The 15,595-nt window shown below is 51.4% G+C and overlaps 4 protein-coding genes across 4 annotated transcripts; 2 read left to right on the forward strand and 2 right to left on the reverse strand.

Annotated features, from left to right (window-relative positions):
* Positions 1-956: 956 nt before the first annotated feature.
* Positions 957-7,342, forward strand: Z520_10935 (uncharacterized protein; the record flags this gene model as incomplete). Its single annotated transcript, XM_016781426.1, has 2 exons — positions 957-1,418; positions 1,469-7,342. The coding sequence occupies 2 exons, from the start codon at positions 957-959 to the stop codon at positions 7,340-7,342; spliced, it is 6,336 nt and encodes a 2,111-aa protein (XP_016627415.1).
* Positions 7,343-7,707: 365 nt separating this feature from the next.
* Positions 7,708-10,782, reverse strand: Z520_10936 (uncharacterized protein; the record flags this gene model as incomplete). Its single annotated transcript, XM_016781427.1, has 2 exons — positions 7,708-10,532; positions 10,587-10,782. The coding sequence occupies 2 exons, from the start codon at positions 10,780-10,782 to the stop codon at positions 7,708-7,710; spliced, it is 3,021 nt and encodes a 1,006-aa protein (XP_016627416.1).
* A 557-nt stretch (positions 10,783-11,339) lies between these two features.
* On the forward strand, positions 11,340-12,086 carry Z520_10937 (uncharacterized protein; the record flags this gene model as incomplete). Its single annotated transcript, XM_016781428.1, has 1 exon — positions 11,340-12,086. The coding sequence occupies one exon, from the start codon at positions 11,340-11,342 to the stop codon at positions 12,084-12,086; it is 747 nt and encodes a 248-aa protein (XP_016627417.1).
* A 1,345-nt stretch (positions 12,087-13,431) lies between these two features.
* Positions 13,432-15,036, reverse strand: Z520_10938 (uncharacterized protein; the record flags this gene model as incomplete). The annotated part of the gene is made up of 1 exon (XM_016781429.1): positions 13,432-15,036. The coding sequence occupies one exon, from the start codon at positions 15,034-15,036 to the stop codon at positions 13,432-13,434; it is 1,605 nt and encodes a 534-aa protein (XP_016627418.1).
* Between the last annotated feature and the right edge of the window lie 559 nt (positions 15,037-15,595).

Here is a 15,595-nt window from a genome sequence, read left to right on the forward strand (position 1 = left end):
AATTCTCCTCATGCTCCGACATCGCTGATACCTTGTCACAAGCGATCCATGTTCTTTTCTTTCTCTGGAAGCCCTGCAGGTATGAGGGCTATGAGCTCCGTTCGGTGGATCATTCGGTTGACGATCGTTGACGAAGAGCAGGAGCAGAGCAAGTTGATGTGGGAAGGTTGACGGGGATGGTCGTACGGGCTACTCGGCGGAGCAAATTGGACGACTAGAGTGGTGGGTAGAATGGTGGTAACGGAGGCGTCCACTCACGCTCAGATGTTGTCGGGCGTTGATGGTACAAGTGCCAGTGCCGTGCCCATGTTTTCCCGAAGGTGACGAGGTCGCCAAATCAGAAAGATGGATTGTGAAAATTTTTATCTGATTAGATTATCTAGATAATCTCTCGCCTTGGCAGAAAACCCACCAAAGATGCTCGGCATTGAGCCACGTATCCAAGTCTCTCAAGCGACGCCAATGACATTCTCAGTCTTGAGCAAACATCGCCCACCGGCCACACATAGCCCACATCGCCTACATCTGTTTCCTTGGTCTCGGCTATGTATATAATGGTACGGAAAGAGTACCATGCTGCAATACCAGTGTTTTGAAATGGACTGTATTTCAATACGAAACCCCCATCCATAACAAGACCCGCCATGGAAATGACAGGAAATCCTCCGACTCTCGCATGGATCATGTTCTCCCCTCGAAGTGCCTTTTTGCCTTCGACAAAATGTGGGCATCAGGACAAGGCCACAGACATGAGAAATGCCATGTCGTGGTCGGCTATTCAAGGTCCCTGGATGGAGCCACTCCTACAACCGGCCTCCAAGGTACCAACCGAACCTTTGCTGTGAGATGATTCAGTGCCTCTTTTAAATCTCAATTGCATAACGTACAGCTTCAAGTCGAACTCATCTTCTCGTATTGAGCTCGCCGGCAATCGAGAAACCCGAATTGCCTGTAGAATGGGCTCTATAAAACTCGACGAGCAAGATGATCGAACGCAGGCAAATGGCCATTCTACTGACATAATGTCTACCGGAGAGGCTGACCCTGAGGGATTCTGGTCTTTCAAACTCACCGGTCTTGCATCTGATCCACCAAATAGCCCGACGGGTCTAAGAGAGGAAATCTTGCTCCTTGCATGGCTCCTCGTTCTCCTACGAACTCAAGATGAAGGCCAGGTCTGGTTTGATTGGGCTTATAAAGGTCAAGGAAATGGTGATCCTGACGAGCCTGTGAAAAGGCGCCTGATTATGGATGAATTGAAGATAGGGTTACAAGACAATGTTGGGCAAGTTGGTGCTAGAATTGCTGGCCACATCACGGCATGTACCCAGGCCCAGCTACCTGACGGCTCCAACCCCGTTTCGCTTCTGGTGAGCACCAGTTCCCTGTCTCACACGCCTGAAGAAGCAAGTGGTCAAGTGAGTAAATGATGAACTCGAACGTCCCATCACTGACCTCTCGAGCGAAGTGTACACTGCACCTCCAGACCCAATTTGACGGTGGCCGTCTTAAAATTCGTCCAGTATGGCACACGGAGAACATGTTGCCCTATACTATGACACGACACGTCATAGCACTGGTCGATACCGTCAAAATATGTATTTCGAATCCGGACGATCCCATCGAAAGTTGCCTTCGGCCGACCGCAGCTGATCTGGATGAAATATGGAAGTGGAATCACTCATTGCCACAATCCTACGGCTTTTGCATGCACGATGTGATCTCTCAGCAAGCCCGGATTTTCAAAGACAAGTTAGCAATCTTATCCTGGGATGGCAACTTGACGTATGCCGAAGTTGATCAATATTCTACATCCATTGCCTACTCGCTGAAAGAGATGGGTGTCGAGTTGCATGATGTCCTGCCCGTCTGCTTTGAGAAGTCAAGATGGACCACCATCGCCGTGCTTGCGGTCATGAAAGCAGGGGCGACTTTCGTGCTGATGGACCCATCCCTTCCGCTTGCTCGCCTACAAACCATGGCGAAACAGGTCGGAGCAAAGACGATGCTTACGTCTAGGAAACAATATGACTATTCGGCCGCAATCTTGCCCAATGGGAACCTGATGATTGTGGAGGAGGACACATTCAACCACGTCTCATGCTCGCAAGTCAAGCCAGAATTGACAGTCGTCCCCCCATCTGCTCTGATGTACATAATTTTCACTTCTGGAAGCACGGGTGTCCCAAAGGGAGTCTTGATTTCTCACCAAACCTATACAAGCAGTGCCATTCCTCGGGCGGACGCAGTCGGCTATACGGAGCACTCTAGGGTTCTTGATTTTGCATCGTATGCTTTTGATGTCAGCATCGACAGCATGTTCTGCACCCTTTCGAAGGGCGGATGTCTCTGCATTCCCTCTGACGAAGATCGCATGAACGACTTGAGTGGAGCAATGCGGAGAATGCAAGTCACCTATGCTGGCCTGACACCTTCGGTGGCCCGCATATTGGACCCGGATGTTGTGGCATCGCTCAGTGCCCTGGGTCTCGGAGGCGAGGCAGCCACTGCAAGAGAAGTGACGCGCTGGGGCAAAGTCACTAGGATCGTCATAGGCTATGGCCCGTCCGAATGCACGATCGGATGTACAATCAACAGCAGCGCTGCCACCGGCAGGGACTATGTCTCCCTTGGGAGAGGCAATGGGGCAGCAATATGGATCGTTGACCCCGATGATCACGAATTGCTTATGCCAGTCGGCGCTGTGGGCGAATTGCTTGTCGAGGGGCCTATTGTGGGACAAGGTTACTTAAATGATCCTGACAAAACCGCGGCGGCTTTTATCAGTGACCCATTGTGGCTCACCGCAGGCCATAATGGCTATGAAGGTCGGCGAGGCCGCTTATACAAGACCGGAGATCTTGGAAAATATGATCCCGATGGCTCTGGGGGCATTGTCTTCATTGGGCGAAAGGATACGCAGGTAAAATTGCGTGGACAACGTGTCGAGCTTGGAGAAATCGAGTACCAGCTCAAAGCTAGACTCCCTCCAGGCACCAACGTGATTGCAGAGGTGATTGTGGCTTCAGCCTCTCAAGGTCAACCTTTGTTGATGGCGTTCGTTGCATTCCAGTCTAAGAAAGGACAGGAGTCTTCCGATCTACAGTGGGCACATCCACCTAAAAATCTACAGGAAATGCTATTTACGGCTGACACGGAGTTGGCCAAAGTCCTGCCACGATACATGGTGCCCACCGCATATGTACCAGTCAACTACATTCCTGTGATGATATCAGGCAAGACCGATCGCAAAAGACTTCGACAATTCGGTGCCACATTCGACCTGCGACAACTAGACCAAGGCACGACTAGTATTGCTCCTCGACAGCTAAGCGACCTTGAGCAACTTGTGCGGCTGGCCTGGAGCCAGACATTGCGACTTCATCCAGAAACCATTCGGCCTGATGACAATTTTTTTGCCCTAGGGGGCGATTCGTTAATGGCAATGAAACTTGTCTCTCTGTGTAGAGCACAGGGTCTCGCTGTCACAGTGGCGAATATTTTTCTCTGCCCTACACTCTTAGCGATGGCCGAAGTTGTCCAAACTTGCAGCACTCAAACACGGATAGAAACGCCAGCATTTTCGATGATCTCCCAAGATATTGATAGTGCCTGTCTCGAAGCGTCACAATGGTGTGGTGCAGATCCAGCCACCATCGAAGATATCTATCCCTGCACACCATCACAAGAATCTCTTTTTACCTTCTCCATCAAATCAACACGAGCGTACATTGCTCAGAGAGTCGCTTGTATACCCTCACAAATCAGCCTTGATACCTGGAAAAAGGCCTGGGAGGAGGTTGTCGCTGCAAGTCCTATGCTTCGCACTCGCTTAGTGCAACTCCAAGACCCTGGTTTGCAGCAAGTTGTGTTGAGAGAAAGCATATACTGGAGATATTCGACTGATTTAGCGCAATACCTTGATGATGATCAGAGTGAGAAGATGGAACTTGGTCAAAGCCTAGCTCGATATGCCATCGTCGACAGCTCAAGGGATGACAAACGATACATGGTCTGGACCATTCATCACGTCGTCTACGATGGGTGGTCCGAGCCTCTGATACTCCAGAAAATCAGCAATGCCCTGCGAGGTGAGCAAAGCGAGCCACAAGCTGAAATGAAGGATTTTGTCAGATATGTGCGAGACGTGAATGAAGTCGGCGCTCAAGAGTTTTGGCGACAGGAATTGGAGGGAGCCGTAGGACCTCAATTCCCGCGTCTGCCCTCTAGAGACTATTTGCCGACCCCCAACAGCATGCCTGAACATCAATTTGCACTTGAGACAAACCTTGGATCGACTTTCACAATAGCTACATTGATCCGCGGTGCATGGTCGCTCGTGATGTCACAGTACACAGGAAGCGACGACATCGTCTTCGGCGAGACGCTCACAGGTCGAGACATTCCTTTAGCGAAAGTCGAAAGTATTGAGGGCCCATTGATCGCGACTTTACCATTGCGCATACATATCAACCGAACGAGCTCTGTGGAGTCTTACCTACAAACTGTACAGGAAGCCGTACTTGTGCGCACACCGTACCAACATGTTGGGATGCAAAACATAAGAAAGGTCAGCCGGGATGCTCAACACGCATGCGAAACCGGTGCGGGCCTGGTCATCCAACCAGAACCAGAATACGTGGGCGCCGAACTTGGATTTGGGCAGACTGATATCATCCATGAAGCGCTACATTTTAACCCGTATCCACTTATGTTGGCGTTTGGCACACAAAAGGGTAGCTTGAGGGTCTGCGCGAGCTTTGACACCAGCCTCATTGACGTCGCACAGATGAAACGAATACTCACCCAGGTGGAGATGGCCTGCTTGCAGTTGATGGAGGATCCTTCCAGGAGAATAAACGAGATTTCTTGTCTGCCCAAAATGGAACTCGACCAGATCTGGCGTTGGAACACAACTCCTCCGTTGTCCTTGGACAAGTTATCCCGAAGGCTTCGAGCAAATGCCGGTATCAATCAAGGATCAACATATCCTCCTGCGGTGGTCCCTTGGGTATGTAACCCACAGAATCCGTCCCTCTTGTCGCCAATCGGCAGTGTTGGCGAGCTTTGGCTCGAAGGGTCTTTCTTTGCAGGTGATACCACCTCCTCTCCCATCTGGCTTCTGGCTGGAAGCTCCACTTGTGCTGGTCGATCTGGAACAGTGCAATCGACCGGTGACTTGGTCCAACTACGAGACGACGGCAGCTTAGTCTTCATCGGTCCAAAAGAGAATCGCCCAACAATCCAGGGCCATGTAATGGACATGGCAGACCTCGAAGCTCATGTCACAAGGCAACTTCCATCAACAACCCGTGCTGCTGCTGCGGTCTTCCAATCGCCACTGGACGGAGAAAAGCAGCCAGCCGAGCCTGAATTGGTCGTTTTCATCGAGCAACAACCCTCTCAGGAAGGGCATATTCCGCTCATGCCAGCGAAACATGACATAACTTTCGACGCACCCGGGCAAATCGGAACACGCCTGACTATCCATGCTACGATTCATCCCGTCCTTGCTATTGCCCTGAAAAAGCTCGACAAATTCATCCAAGATTCTCTTCCACCATACATGCTTCCCTCTGCGTACATCGTGGTTGACAAAATACCGACTGAGATGGGACGGGTCGATCATAACCTGTTAAATCAGCTAGCATCTGTAATTCCTCGGTCCATCCTTGCCACCCTACAGGAAAGCTTGAAGGAGGCATGGAAGAAAACCACCACGCAAACAAACTTGACCACGCAAGAGAACATTGTGCGGTCCGCCTGGGAGAAGATACTTAGAATAAGTCCAGACAAGATTGACCTGGACGACAACTTCTTCCGCCTTGGAGGGGATTCTGTGCTGGCCATGAAATTAGCATCGAGCCTTCGGGCTCAGGGACATACTTTGACGGTGGCCGACATCTTTCAGAACATGAAGCTTCGCGACGCGGCTAGAGTGTTGAAAGTGGAGCAGGTGTCCATGGAGAAGACGCAGGTTTACAAGCCATTCTCGTTACTGGACGGAGTGGACGTTGGCCCGTTCTTGTCCGACGTTGTGCAACCGAAGCTGGCTGATCCACATTGGTCTATTCAAGATGTACTGCCAGTAACCGAGTCTCAAGCGATCGACATCAAGGCCACAATTAAGATCCCGCGAACGTCCATACAATACACCATGTTGTACTTTGAAAAGGGCATCAATCTAGACAAGTTGATCCGCACCTGCAACGAGCTGGTCACGATTCACGACATTCTGCGCACAGTCTTCATCGAGCACGAGTTGTCGCTCTTTCAAGTTATTCTGGATAAGCTGGAGTCTCCCGTGACCATGAAACAATCTGAAAAAGACCTTGAACAGTACGTTGTCACGCTCTGCGAGGCGGACATAGAATCAGATTTGCGCCTAGGATCACCTTTCCTCAAGGTGTTCCATGTCCAGGGTACGGATGGCAAAGTGTGCCTCGTTATAAGACTATCCCATGCTCAATACGATGGCATCTCTTTGCCCAGGCTGCTTCGAGATTTGGAAACCTTATGTACGGGGGGAAGAGTTGTCGATTTCAGGCCGTTCTCGGCTTACATGGCACGACGTGGCATTGAACAAATCAAGAAACCGGCGCTGAATTACTGGCGCAATCTTCTGCACGGCTCCAAACTGTCGATTTTGGACGGAGTGTCCGCTCAGCACGCCACAAAATCGATATTCTTAACCAAACCGGTCGATGCTTCCCGCCATCCCACCGAGATCACAATAGCGAGCCTACTAACTGGGGCATGGGCACTCGTTCTAGCTCGCCGTCTCCAGCAACGGGATGTGACCTTTGGCAGCATCACTTCAGGCCGCAACCTATACATGCCAGACGTGGAGAAAGTCATGGGTCCGTGCTACCAGTTTACCCCGGTCCGAGTCCCATTCGAAGCTGGATGGACGGCGATGGACCTCCTGCGCTTCGTCCAGAGGCAGGGCGCCGAGTCTGCAGCCTACGACTTCCTCGGTTTTGCGGAGATATCCAAAAGCTGTAATACGCAATGGTCGTCGCCAGAGTCCTCGTCGTCATCACACTTCTTCGACTCTATTGTCCACCACCAGGATTTTGAAGACTATGACACAATGCCTTTTGCGGGGGGGACTTGCAAGGTGGAGATTCAGAACCCGCACGGCGACGCGGCTCATCCTCTGAAGGCCGTCTCGTTCGTCCAGAGCGGACAGACGCATGTTGGTGTTGTCGGAAGTGAAAGTGATCACGCCTTGATTGAAGCGCTCCTCGCTGAATTGGCTGCAGCTGTCGAAGAAATTTCTGCCAATCGACCAGATGAGATCCTTCAGCTTAGGGGCAAATCATCCGAACCGGCGAATTGATCATGGCCCAGAGTAGCTCGCTTGCTTGCTCTTACAGGACATCTACACATGCACACATGCTCTTCATAGGTATATACGGACACAAGAAGAGAGTGGCCATATATGCAATATTGGACAGCAGAAGGCATAGCGGCGCCCACCCCGAACTTGCTCTTTGTCGGATTCGTCGTTGCTATGCTGGGGATGGCTCTAGTTCTTTCATGCGATAGATCGGGTTGACCGGAAGTGACTCTGCGGAGCAGTTTCCAGCCATAAGAGGGACTTTTGTTGAGCTATGTATGAGAAGAGAGGTAGCTGCAACCTCATCCGTCCTGCTGTTCGGAGCTACCCAGATAGTATTTGAAGAAATCTCGTCATATCTCCCATCAGGCAGACAAAACCACGATTCGCACTCTTCTCTTTCCCTTTTCTCTCGCACCACTCTTCTCCTCTGAGCTCACTCTGACTTTCAGCTGCTGGAAGAGCTCAACTGTAACCTCATCCTGTTCATGGCCTTTCTCAAAGACTGTGAGACGGTAGGCCTCTGGGTCAAACTTGCTCTCCCTTTTCAAAGCCTCGCCGGATTTTAAGTGGAAATCCTCAAGTCGAACCAGTCCTTCAATGCCAAACTGCGGTACAAAGACCACCATACCGTTTTCGAACACTCGCATCACGTACCCGTCAACGTCGATGGCAGCATCTGGAGATTTCTCAGCCCGTGCCTTGAGCGCTTGCCCGACATAATACTCGATACTGGCGCGGCCTGCTAGCTGGGCATTTCGGTGTCGGAAGTTGAGATTTTGACAAACCCGCTCTAACTTACCCTTGTTGCGAAGGTCATAGTCGACGACCTCGCTCCCCTGGCCTTCATATCCGATCGCGTAGGCCAATTGACGATGGACGAGCAGATCAGCGTATCGGCGAATGGGACTTGTAAAATGGGTGTAGATCTCACTGGCGAGACCGTAGTGTCGGTATTCTGGTTCAGCGTGTGATCCACTGCAGAAGTATTCGGCCGACGTCATACACCGTGTCGCCATGATTCGAATTAAGGTGTTGAAGAATGGATGTTTAGGATCTACGCAAAGATCCAATGAATCTGCAAGTGCTTTCGAACTTGACACGTCCAGTTCGAAACCACGCATTCTCTTCAGCTGCTCACTAAGGTCTGAAAAATTCGAGGCTGGTGGTGTTGCATGCCGCCGCAGCAATGCAGTTTGAGGGAAGACCGATTGGATCTTCCTCGCAACCGTGATGTTGGCGAGAAGCATGAATTCCTCGACGAGTGAGTTGGTAGCCAAACTCGCCTTCGTCTTCACATCGGCTAGAGAATCCGAAGACTCGCTGTCTGCTTCAATTCTGACCTCTGGGCTCGACAGGTTTAATGCCCCGGCATCCATCCGCTTTTGACGAAGCTTTTGCGAGAGTGACAACAATGCCCGCATGCCTTGGGTGAGTTCATCCGTTGCACCTGGGTCGTCAATGCGCTTCTGAGCTTGTTCATATGAGAAGCCCTCCTTGGACAAGATCACAGATTTGGTGAAAGAAGATGACACCACTTCGGCATCTGGAGTGATCTCCCATATTGTGGAAAATGCATATCTTTCAACATGGGGTTTGAGGGAGCAAAGATCTGTCCCCAGCAACATAGGCAACATGTCAATTCTCTTATCGACGAGGTATACAGTCGTACCCCGAGCGGAAGCCTCGTCATCCATGGCATTATTAGGCTTGACAAAGTGAGACACGTCTGCGATATGAACACCCACTTCGAAGTTTCCATTCGAGAGTTTCCTTGCATGGAGAGCATCGTCGATATCTTGACACCCGGGAGGATCGATCGAGCAAACAAATAGATGTCGGAGATCCTGCCGGCCTTTCCAACCAGGATCCGATAAAGCAGCTGGGACTTTCCAGGAGTGGCCCTCCGAAGGTAAACAGTCCAAAACCGTTTTTGGGAAGGGCCGATACTGGACATCATACTCGAGGAGCAACGCTTCAGTCTCAGCATCCTTGGTCTCCAATTCTCCAAGCGAGCGGATGTAGTGACCAACTGGATATCTGGTGTCTCGGTCCCATGAGTCAATCGTTGCAAGGATCCGCTTGCCTATTAACTCATCGACCTGACGTGTTCGAATTCGAATCTTTGGGATGCGCTTGTCCATTGGAACCAAAAAGACGGTGGTCTGTCTGTTTCCAGTCGTGCTGCCAGATGCGGCGTCAATTGTTCCAACGAGTTGTCTCCAGTTCCGCTTGACAACTCCGACTACTTTGCAGGTTGGCTGGGCCTTTGTCTCGGCACCGGCAATATGTGCACGTCGAACCTCCTCCTGGAGAGCACGTCTCTCATTTTCCGTGACCACAGTCTCCTCTTGTTCCTCGTCTTCCGGGTTCTCGTTTTTGTTGATTGTTTCCTCGTCGAGGATCTGAGCCGAGGGTGCTTTCCATTGGTCTCGGGGCAGAATCTCAACGACCACGACATCGCCAGATATGGATCGATTGCTGCTCTCCCTTCCAAGGACTAGCAAGGGCTTGTCAAACGCGGGGACTTTAACTGTTCCTTCAAGGTAGTTGTAAGGAGAAACATTGAAGGACCCCTGATGCAGCGTCCCGGCCTTGATTCCCGTCATCATCCTTGACGTAGAGTAATATTCTGGATAGAAGACCTGCCCTTGGGCAGCGCGGACTTCTTGAGCCTCAGCACCTTGGCTCACCATGTCGAGTAGTCTATCGGCATCTTCCAACCCTTCCACATATTCCCGTAGTGACAAAGCTGTCACATTCTCTTTCTTCGCTTTTTCTCTATTCTCTCGATCATTGGTGAGGACCACGATTGTGGGAGGCTTTTTCGTCACTTGCGATAGATGATCGGTGTACCACTGCGCCGCTCTTCTCACTGAACGATCGTTTCTGTCATTTATTGACTCGCCGCTTGTTCTTCGTACCGCAGTTTCAGACCGGAACTCGTTAAAGAAAAGATAGAAACGCTTGTCGTCGCTTTGGGTTATTGCCATCAGTCTGTTGTAGAGAGGAAGACTCCTATTCTTCAACTCTTCAAGGACTGTCTGCAGTATGATGACGTCGTGGAAGTGTGCAGGCTCTTCGAAGAGGTCCATTGCACTAAGCAAGACATTGGTGTCGGGAATAATGTAGTGGCCGTTTGGGAACGTTTTGGTGCCAGTTGGTCGCTTTGACAGAACGAACTTGGGTACTAGTGATCTTGTCAGGGTATGACAGTCTAGATAATGTGGCGAGAGTCACTTACCAACTCCATTGGCATCTGGCGCGGCCGTGGAAGCGCAAGCAGTACACAATTGCGACGAACAGGGAATATCTTTCCTGAGATACTGTTCTCTCACAACTTTCTGGACTCGACCACTTTTGGTAGACCGAATGAAGACCTTGCTGGAGATACTGCCGGCTTTCGGATCGGCGGCGAGCCCTCGCTTCAGGCTTTTCATCTTGTCAGCCTCGACCCCGAAACTGGTACAGATCAAGTGTGAGGTATGAGTGTGCTCTCGACATACATACTAGGTACTGGAGGCCGCTTGAAATTGTCGCAGGTCCCCCGCATGCTTGTGCGGAGACTGCGCTATAGAGATAAGCTCTCCACAGTACTGATCCTACGGTTAGGTAGTCGAGCTGCGTATGCAAAGTCCAGACGAACTTAAGTCTCCAAAAGCAAAATCAACTTGGAAATGGGAGGGGATCATCAATTCCATCCCGCCGGCTCCCCGCGCAGAGCTGATCCCAACTGGCACTTCGTTTGTCCGATCTGCTGCTTGTTTAATTTCTTGTTTTCCTTCGTGAGGCTTGTCTTTACGATGGGATACGATCCACTTGGTTGCCTCATTGGAGGCCACTGCAGCTGAAAATCCCTCCGTCAGGATGCTGATGTTCTCCCTTCATCCCCCTTCTGTGCTTCCCCTTCCCTCTGCCCCGATCGCTACCTCGGTATCGGTAGACAAACCTTTTGTCCACAGGACCATGAAACGATAGTTGGCAGAAAACAGCAGCCATGTCCGAGAAGCCACCGTACGTCGTCCCGCCCACAGCCGACTCATCTTCTACCGCCCGTCCTGCCACGTTCATCTTCCTTCATGGCTATGGAGACGACGCCGAAGGCCTCCCGCTGGGGCTGGCACAACAATTCCAGTTCTACAACAAGATGCAATATCTGAAATGGGTCCTTCCGAATGCACCACACAATCACGAGGCCATGACCCGGGCATGGTATGTTCCCAAGGCCTTGCCCAATGCCATGAAGCCCCGAGTGCCTGGCCACGAAGACGAGGAGGATGCCCCGGATGACGAGGCTGGGATTATGCAGAGCGTGGATGTGGTGGACCGGCTTGTCGAGCAGGAGATCAAAAACGGGACACCTCCAGAAAGGATTGTCGTTGGCGGATTCAGTCAAGGTTGTGCAGTGAGCTTGGTTTGGGGTCTGACAGGGAGACTCAGAAACAAAGTCGCGGGAATGCTCTGTTTGTCCGGGTACCTGCCTCTGCGGGATCGGATAGCGGAACTGAGAAATGAGAGGGGAACCCAGGACGACGACAAGGACTCGAAAAAATGGTTCTACGTTCATGGCACAATGGACATGCTGGTCCCCACAAAGTTCTTCGTGCAAGGCAAGGAAGAACTGGCAAAATGGGTGGACAAGGAGAATATCGAAGAGCATCTGTACCAGGGCATGGGCCATTCTACGAATTCAGCCGAGTTGAGAGATATGCTGGCATTCTTTGAAAAGGTCATCCCTGAATGAAAGCCGCCGCCATCTGCCATTCGGCCGGTCCTCAGTCCATATTAAAAGGTCATCGAGATGTTCAGCACAAGCATTCCATGATAGTCATCAGCCTGCTGGAAAGCGAAGCACAAAAGAGCGACTTCTCGAAGCAGATGGGATCCAGGAGTGTCCAACTCTGTAGAACGTCCTCAATTCATATCATCTGTTCTCGTATCTCATCATATCTCCTCTCAAGATTTGTCTAGCTTCTGCGCCTTGACACATCTTCAGAATATTGCCGCTATTTCATCGTGGGCAGGTCTGCATGATTCTCGCCAATTTCGTTAGCAAACACTATTCTCCGTTCGACCATGCTTCCGAAGCCCACTCAAAAGCCAAAAGCCACAAGCCTGGCCAAAAAGAAAAAAGAAAAAGATGTTGCGACGATCATTCAAACCTCTCCGCCTGCCGTCCACAGGCTCCTTGACAACCATGGCATGTTGATGAGCCCGGGAAAAAAAGAAAAGAACAGAACGGCACCAGCACCAGCAGAAAGAAGAAAACGTACCGCTCCACAAGATCCGCAAGTCTTGCTCCCAGAAGAAATAGTCGCTCCACATTTGGGACACCCTGCGTGAGACATGGTCCTGCTTGCTGAGGGAGTGTTCGGTTGGATCAGTGAGACGGCTGGAACAAGAGGTGATGGTCTCCGGGCGTGGATGGGACAATAATATGCAAAGGAGGCGCGCGATCTGAGGACACTTTATCGAGAGTTGTTGGGAATATTGCTGGAGGTACTGCGTGGGAAAGGAAATGTATACCTCGTAGGTGATGTGAGCTTGACGAGAGGGGCTTTTTGGTCGAGTCTCAGTGTTTTATGTATCTCGGCCGACGATGCCCCTCCATGCGTGTAGCGCCGCTTACAATCGGCACTGCCCATTCTCAAAAGATCCCTGAAATGGATGCATGCCCCGACGACACATGCCTTTTTCCCAATGCTCACAACCCTATTAATGGGACACGGTCACAAGGCTGAGCCATGTGCTTGCATCTTGTCCCACGGTAAGAGTGGCTTCTAGAGGAGGGTGTGCTACCTGATATGTCCGGTGACAAGGGTCTCTTTGGGCTGACTGCTTACTGACAATGTCGCGACTCCCGACCTTATCTCAAAATACTCCTGTTTGAGCGAGGGAAGTGACCGCGATTGAGTGCGTCAAGCGCTCCAGATGAAGCAGCAATTGAGAGGATAGATTTTTGACCCAGGCTTCTACCTTCTTCTGCCTCGCCAAATTTAGGGACCAAATGAGGCCGACCAACGCCCGCTCCATATGCAATGCTAGATCAAACAACCACTTTCCCCGTGCTTTTTTGCTGAGATCGTTAGTCACAATTTGACTGGGTATTTCTTCCGAATCATCTCGCCATGCTTAAAGAAGACCCAACTCATCGGTGCCATGGCGAGCGCAATAAACGCAAGCAGAGAATTACCCCACCCAAGGCCTAGGGCCACATACATATCGGGCCCTGCCAGTGGGAGGAAAGCACCCATTAAACTCCTCAGAACTGTGTTGGCAGCGATCGCCGAGGCAGCATGAATGTGGTATGCGTCGACGAGATACGTCTGAATCGGCATGAACGTTGCAAGCAAGCCCAGGCCAACCCAGAGAGTGCCGATGATGGGCATGATCCAGTGGATGGCCTTGTCCGCAGACCATCCGTACCAGAACAAGCCAATTGGGATGAACAGACTGCCAGGAAGGAGAGGCGGGAGCCTGTACTCTGGTTTCATTTCACCCTGTGCCGACAACTTCTTGACGACTTTGTCCGACAGCGCTCCAAAAATGACTAGACCAGTCATGGAACCAATTCCAATGCCGAGGAAACTCAGCCCAACTGCGCCCTGGCTGAAATGATATTGCCCCTCGAAGACAATGGTGAGCGTGGTGAAAAGTAGGTAGAGGTAGCCGTAGACCACCGCCATGTAGATAGACAGCAAGAGGACGATCGGGGAGAAGAGGAGCATTTTGGTAGGTCGAACAAGAGCACGGATGAAGAAGTCGCGCATGGGGATGCCCTGGTCGAGCTTAGAGCGAAGATTGGGATTACCCGTCTCCTTTCGAAGTCGCTTTGCCCGCCGCTCGAGGAGAACTGGTTCGAAAGTCTCACGCATGAAGATGGCCGAGAAACCCAACGCGACACCACCAGCAATCGTGATGAGCCAAAAGATCCAGCGCCAGCCTGCGCCTTGTCCCAGATACCCACCTGCCACCGGGCCGATGACAGGGCCCATCAGTGGTCCCAGCGCAAACAGGGCCATTGCGCCACCCCTTTTCTCTTGGACAATGAGATCTGCAATAGAGCCACCGCCGATGGTGAGCGGGCAACTTCCGGCGATTCCTGCCAGGAGACGGAACACCAACAAGGACCCTATGCCTGGTGCCAAAGCACAAGCCATAGTCCAGATAACGAACATAAGGTTGCATGCATGATAGAGGGGGAGTCGACCCCATATTTCGCTGGCAGGGGCAAGGAATAGAGGGCCCAGCGCGTAGCCCAGGATGTAAATGGAGACGATGAAACTGGCAATCGTCTCGTTGGATGAATGGAACTCTTTCATGATCAAGGGTGTGGCTGGGGCGACCATAGATGAAGCCAGCGGTGTCAGGAAGGTGACGCTGGAGATGATGGCCACGTTGGACCATTTCTTCCTGTCGGTCCAGTTCATGGCTTTCTCCGGATCATTTGGCCCATCCCAATCGACGATATTTGGATCGTGGTCAACGGTTGTGACGGGCGGTACCTTCTCGTCTGCATCCTGCGTCGTGTCGATAACCGGAATGCCATGTTCTACATCGGGATCGAGCGCGCTCTGGCTGTGTTCTTCTTGTGCTTTCTCGGAGAGGGAGGCGGAATGGCTGGAGATGTTCGCTTCGTCGCGTTCGAGATCCTTGTCGTGGAAAGCAACAGGATCTGGCGACTTGGCCGCCATGCGATCTGGAACCCCATTGTGCCTCGTCAGTATATTTGCACATCCTACAAGGCGAGCACCTCGAGATATATGAATGGAGTTGATTGTTGTTTGCACACATACAGTTTGTCCCTGGGTGTCAAATGGTAGGTTTGTGGGGCCGAACCCCAGAGTCAGCAAGTAAGCTCGCGTAATGGGCGTCCCGTGCCACGCGCAATGGTTGATCTCTGGAGGGAAGGATGAAGCTTAGAGTAGTGAGATATAATGGCAATCGAATAGATATTCTGCACACGGGAGGAGAACACGAATATCAAAGGCAAGGCAGGCAGATAAATTCACCAGAGGAAGTTCCTCCGCCATCTCGGCGGAAATGTTCAGTTTCTCATTTATTTAGCGGTTCACAGACCCTCTGGGGCTGGTCTCCATCTCCATTACTGCCCTTCAACAAAGGCGACTGGCTTTTTCTGATCTCCCTCTCCACCTTTCGGCAAGGGCGATATCCGTGTAGATGGGCCGGCTATAGAGCAGGGGTTGGGCCTTAACTCCGGTTCTGTCTGGTAAGCCATAAGCAGCAGCGTCC

The sequence above is a fragment of the Fonsecaea multimorphosa genome (assembly GCF_000836435.1).
Source record: "Fonsecaea multimorphosa CBS 102226 unplaced genomic scaffold supercont1.34, whole genome shotgun sequence".
Classification (NCBI taxonomy): domain Eukaryota; kingdom Fungi; phylum Ascomycota; class Eurotiomycetes; order Chaetothyriales; family Herpotrichiellaceae; genus Fonsecaea; species Fonsecaea multimorphosa.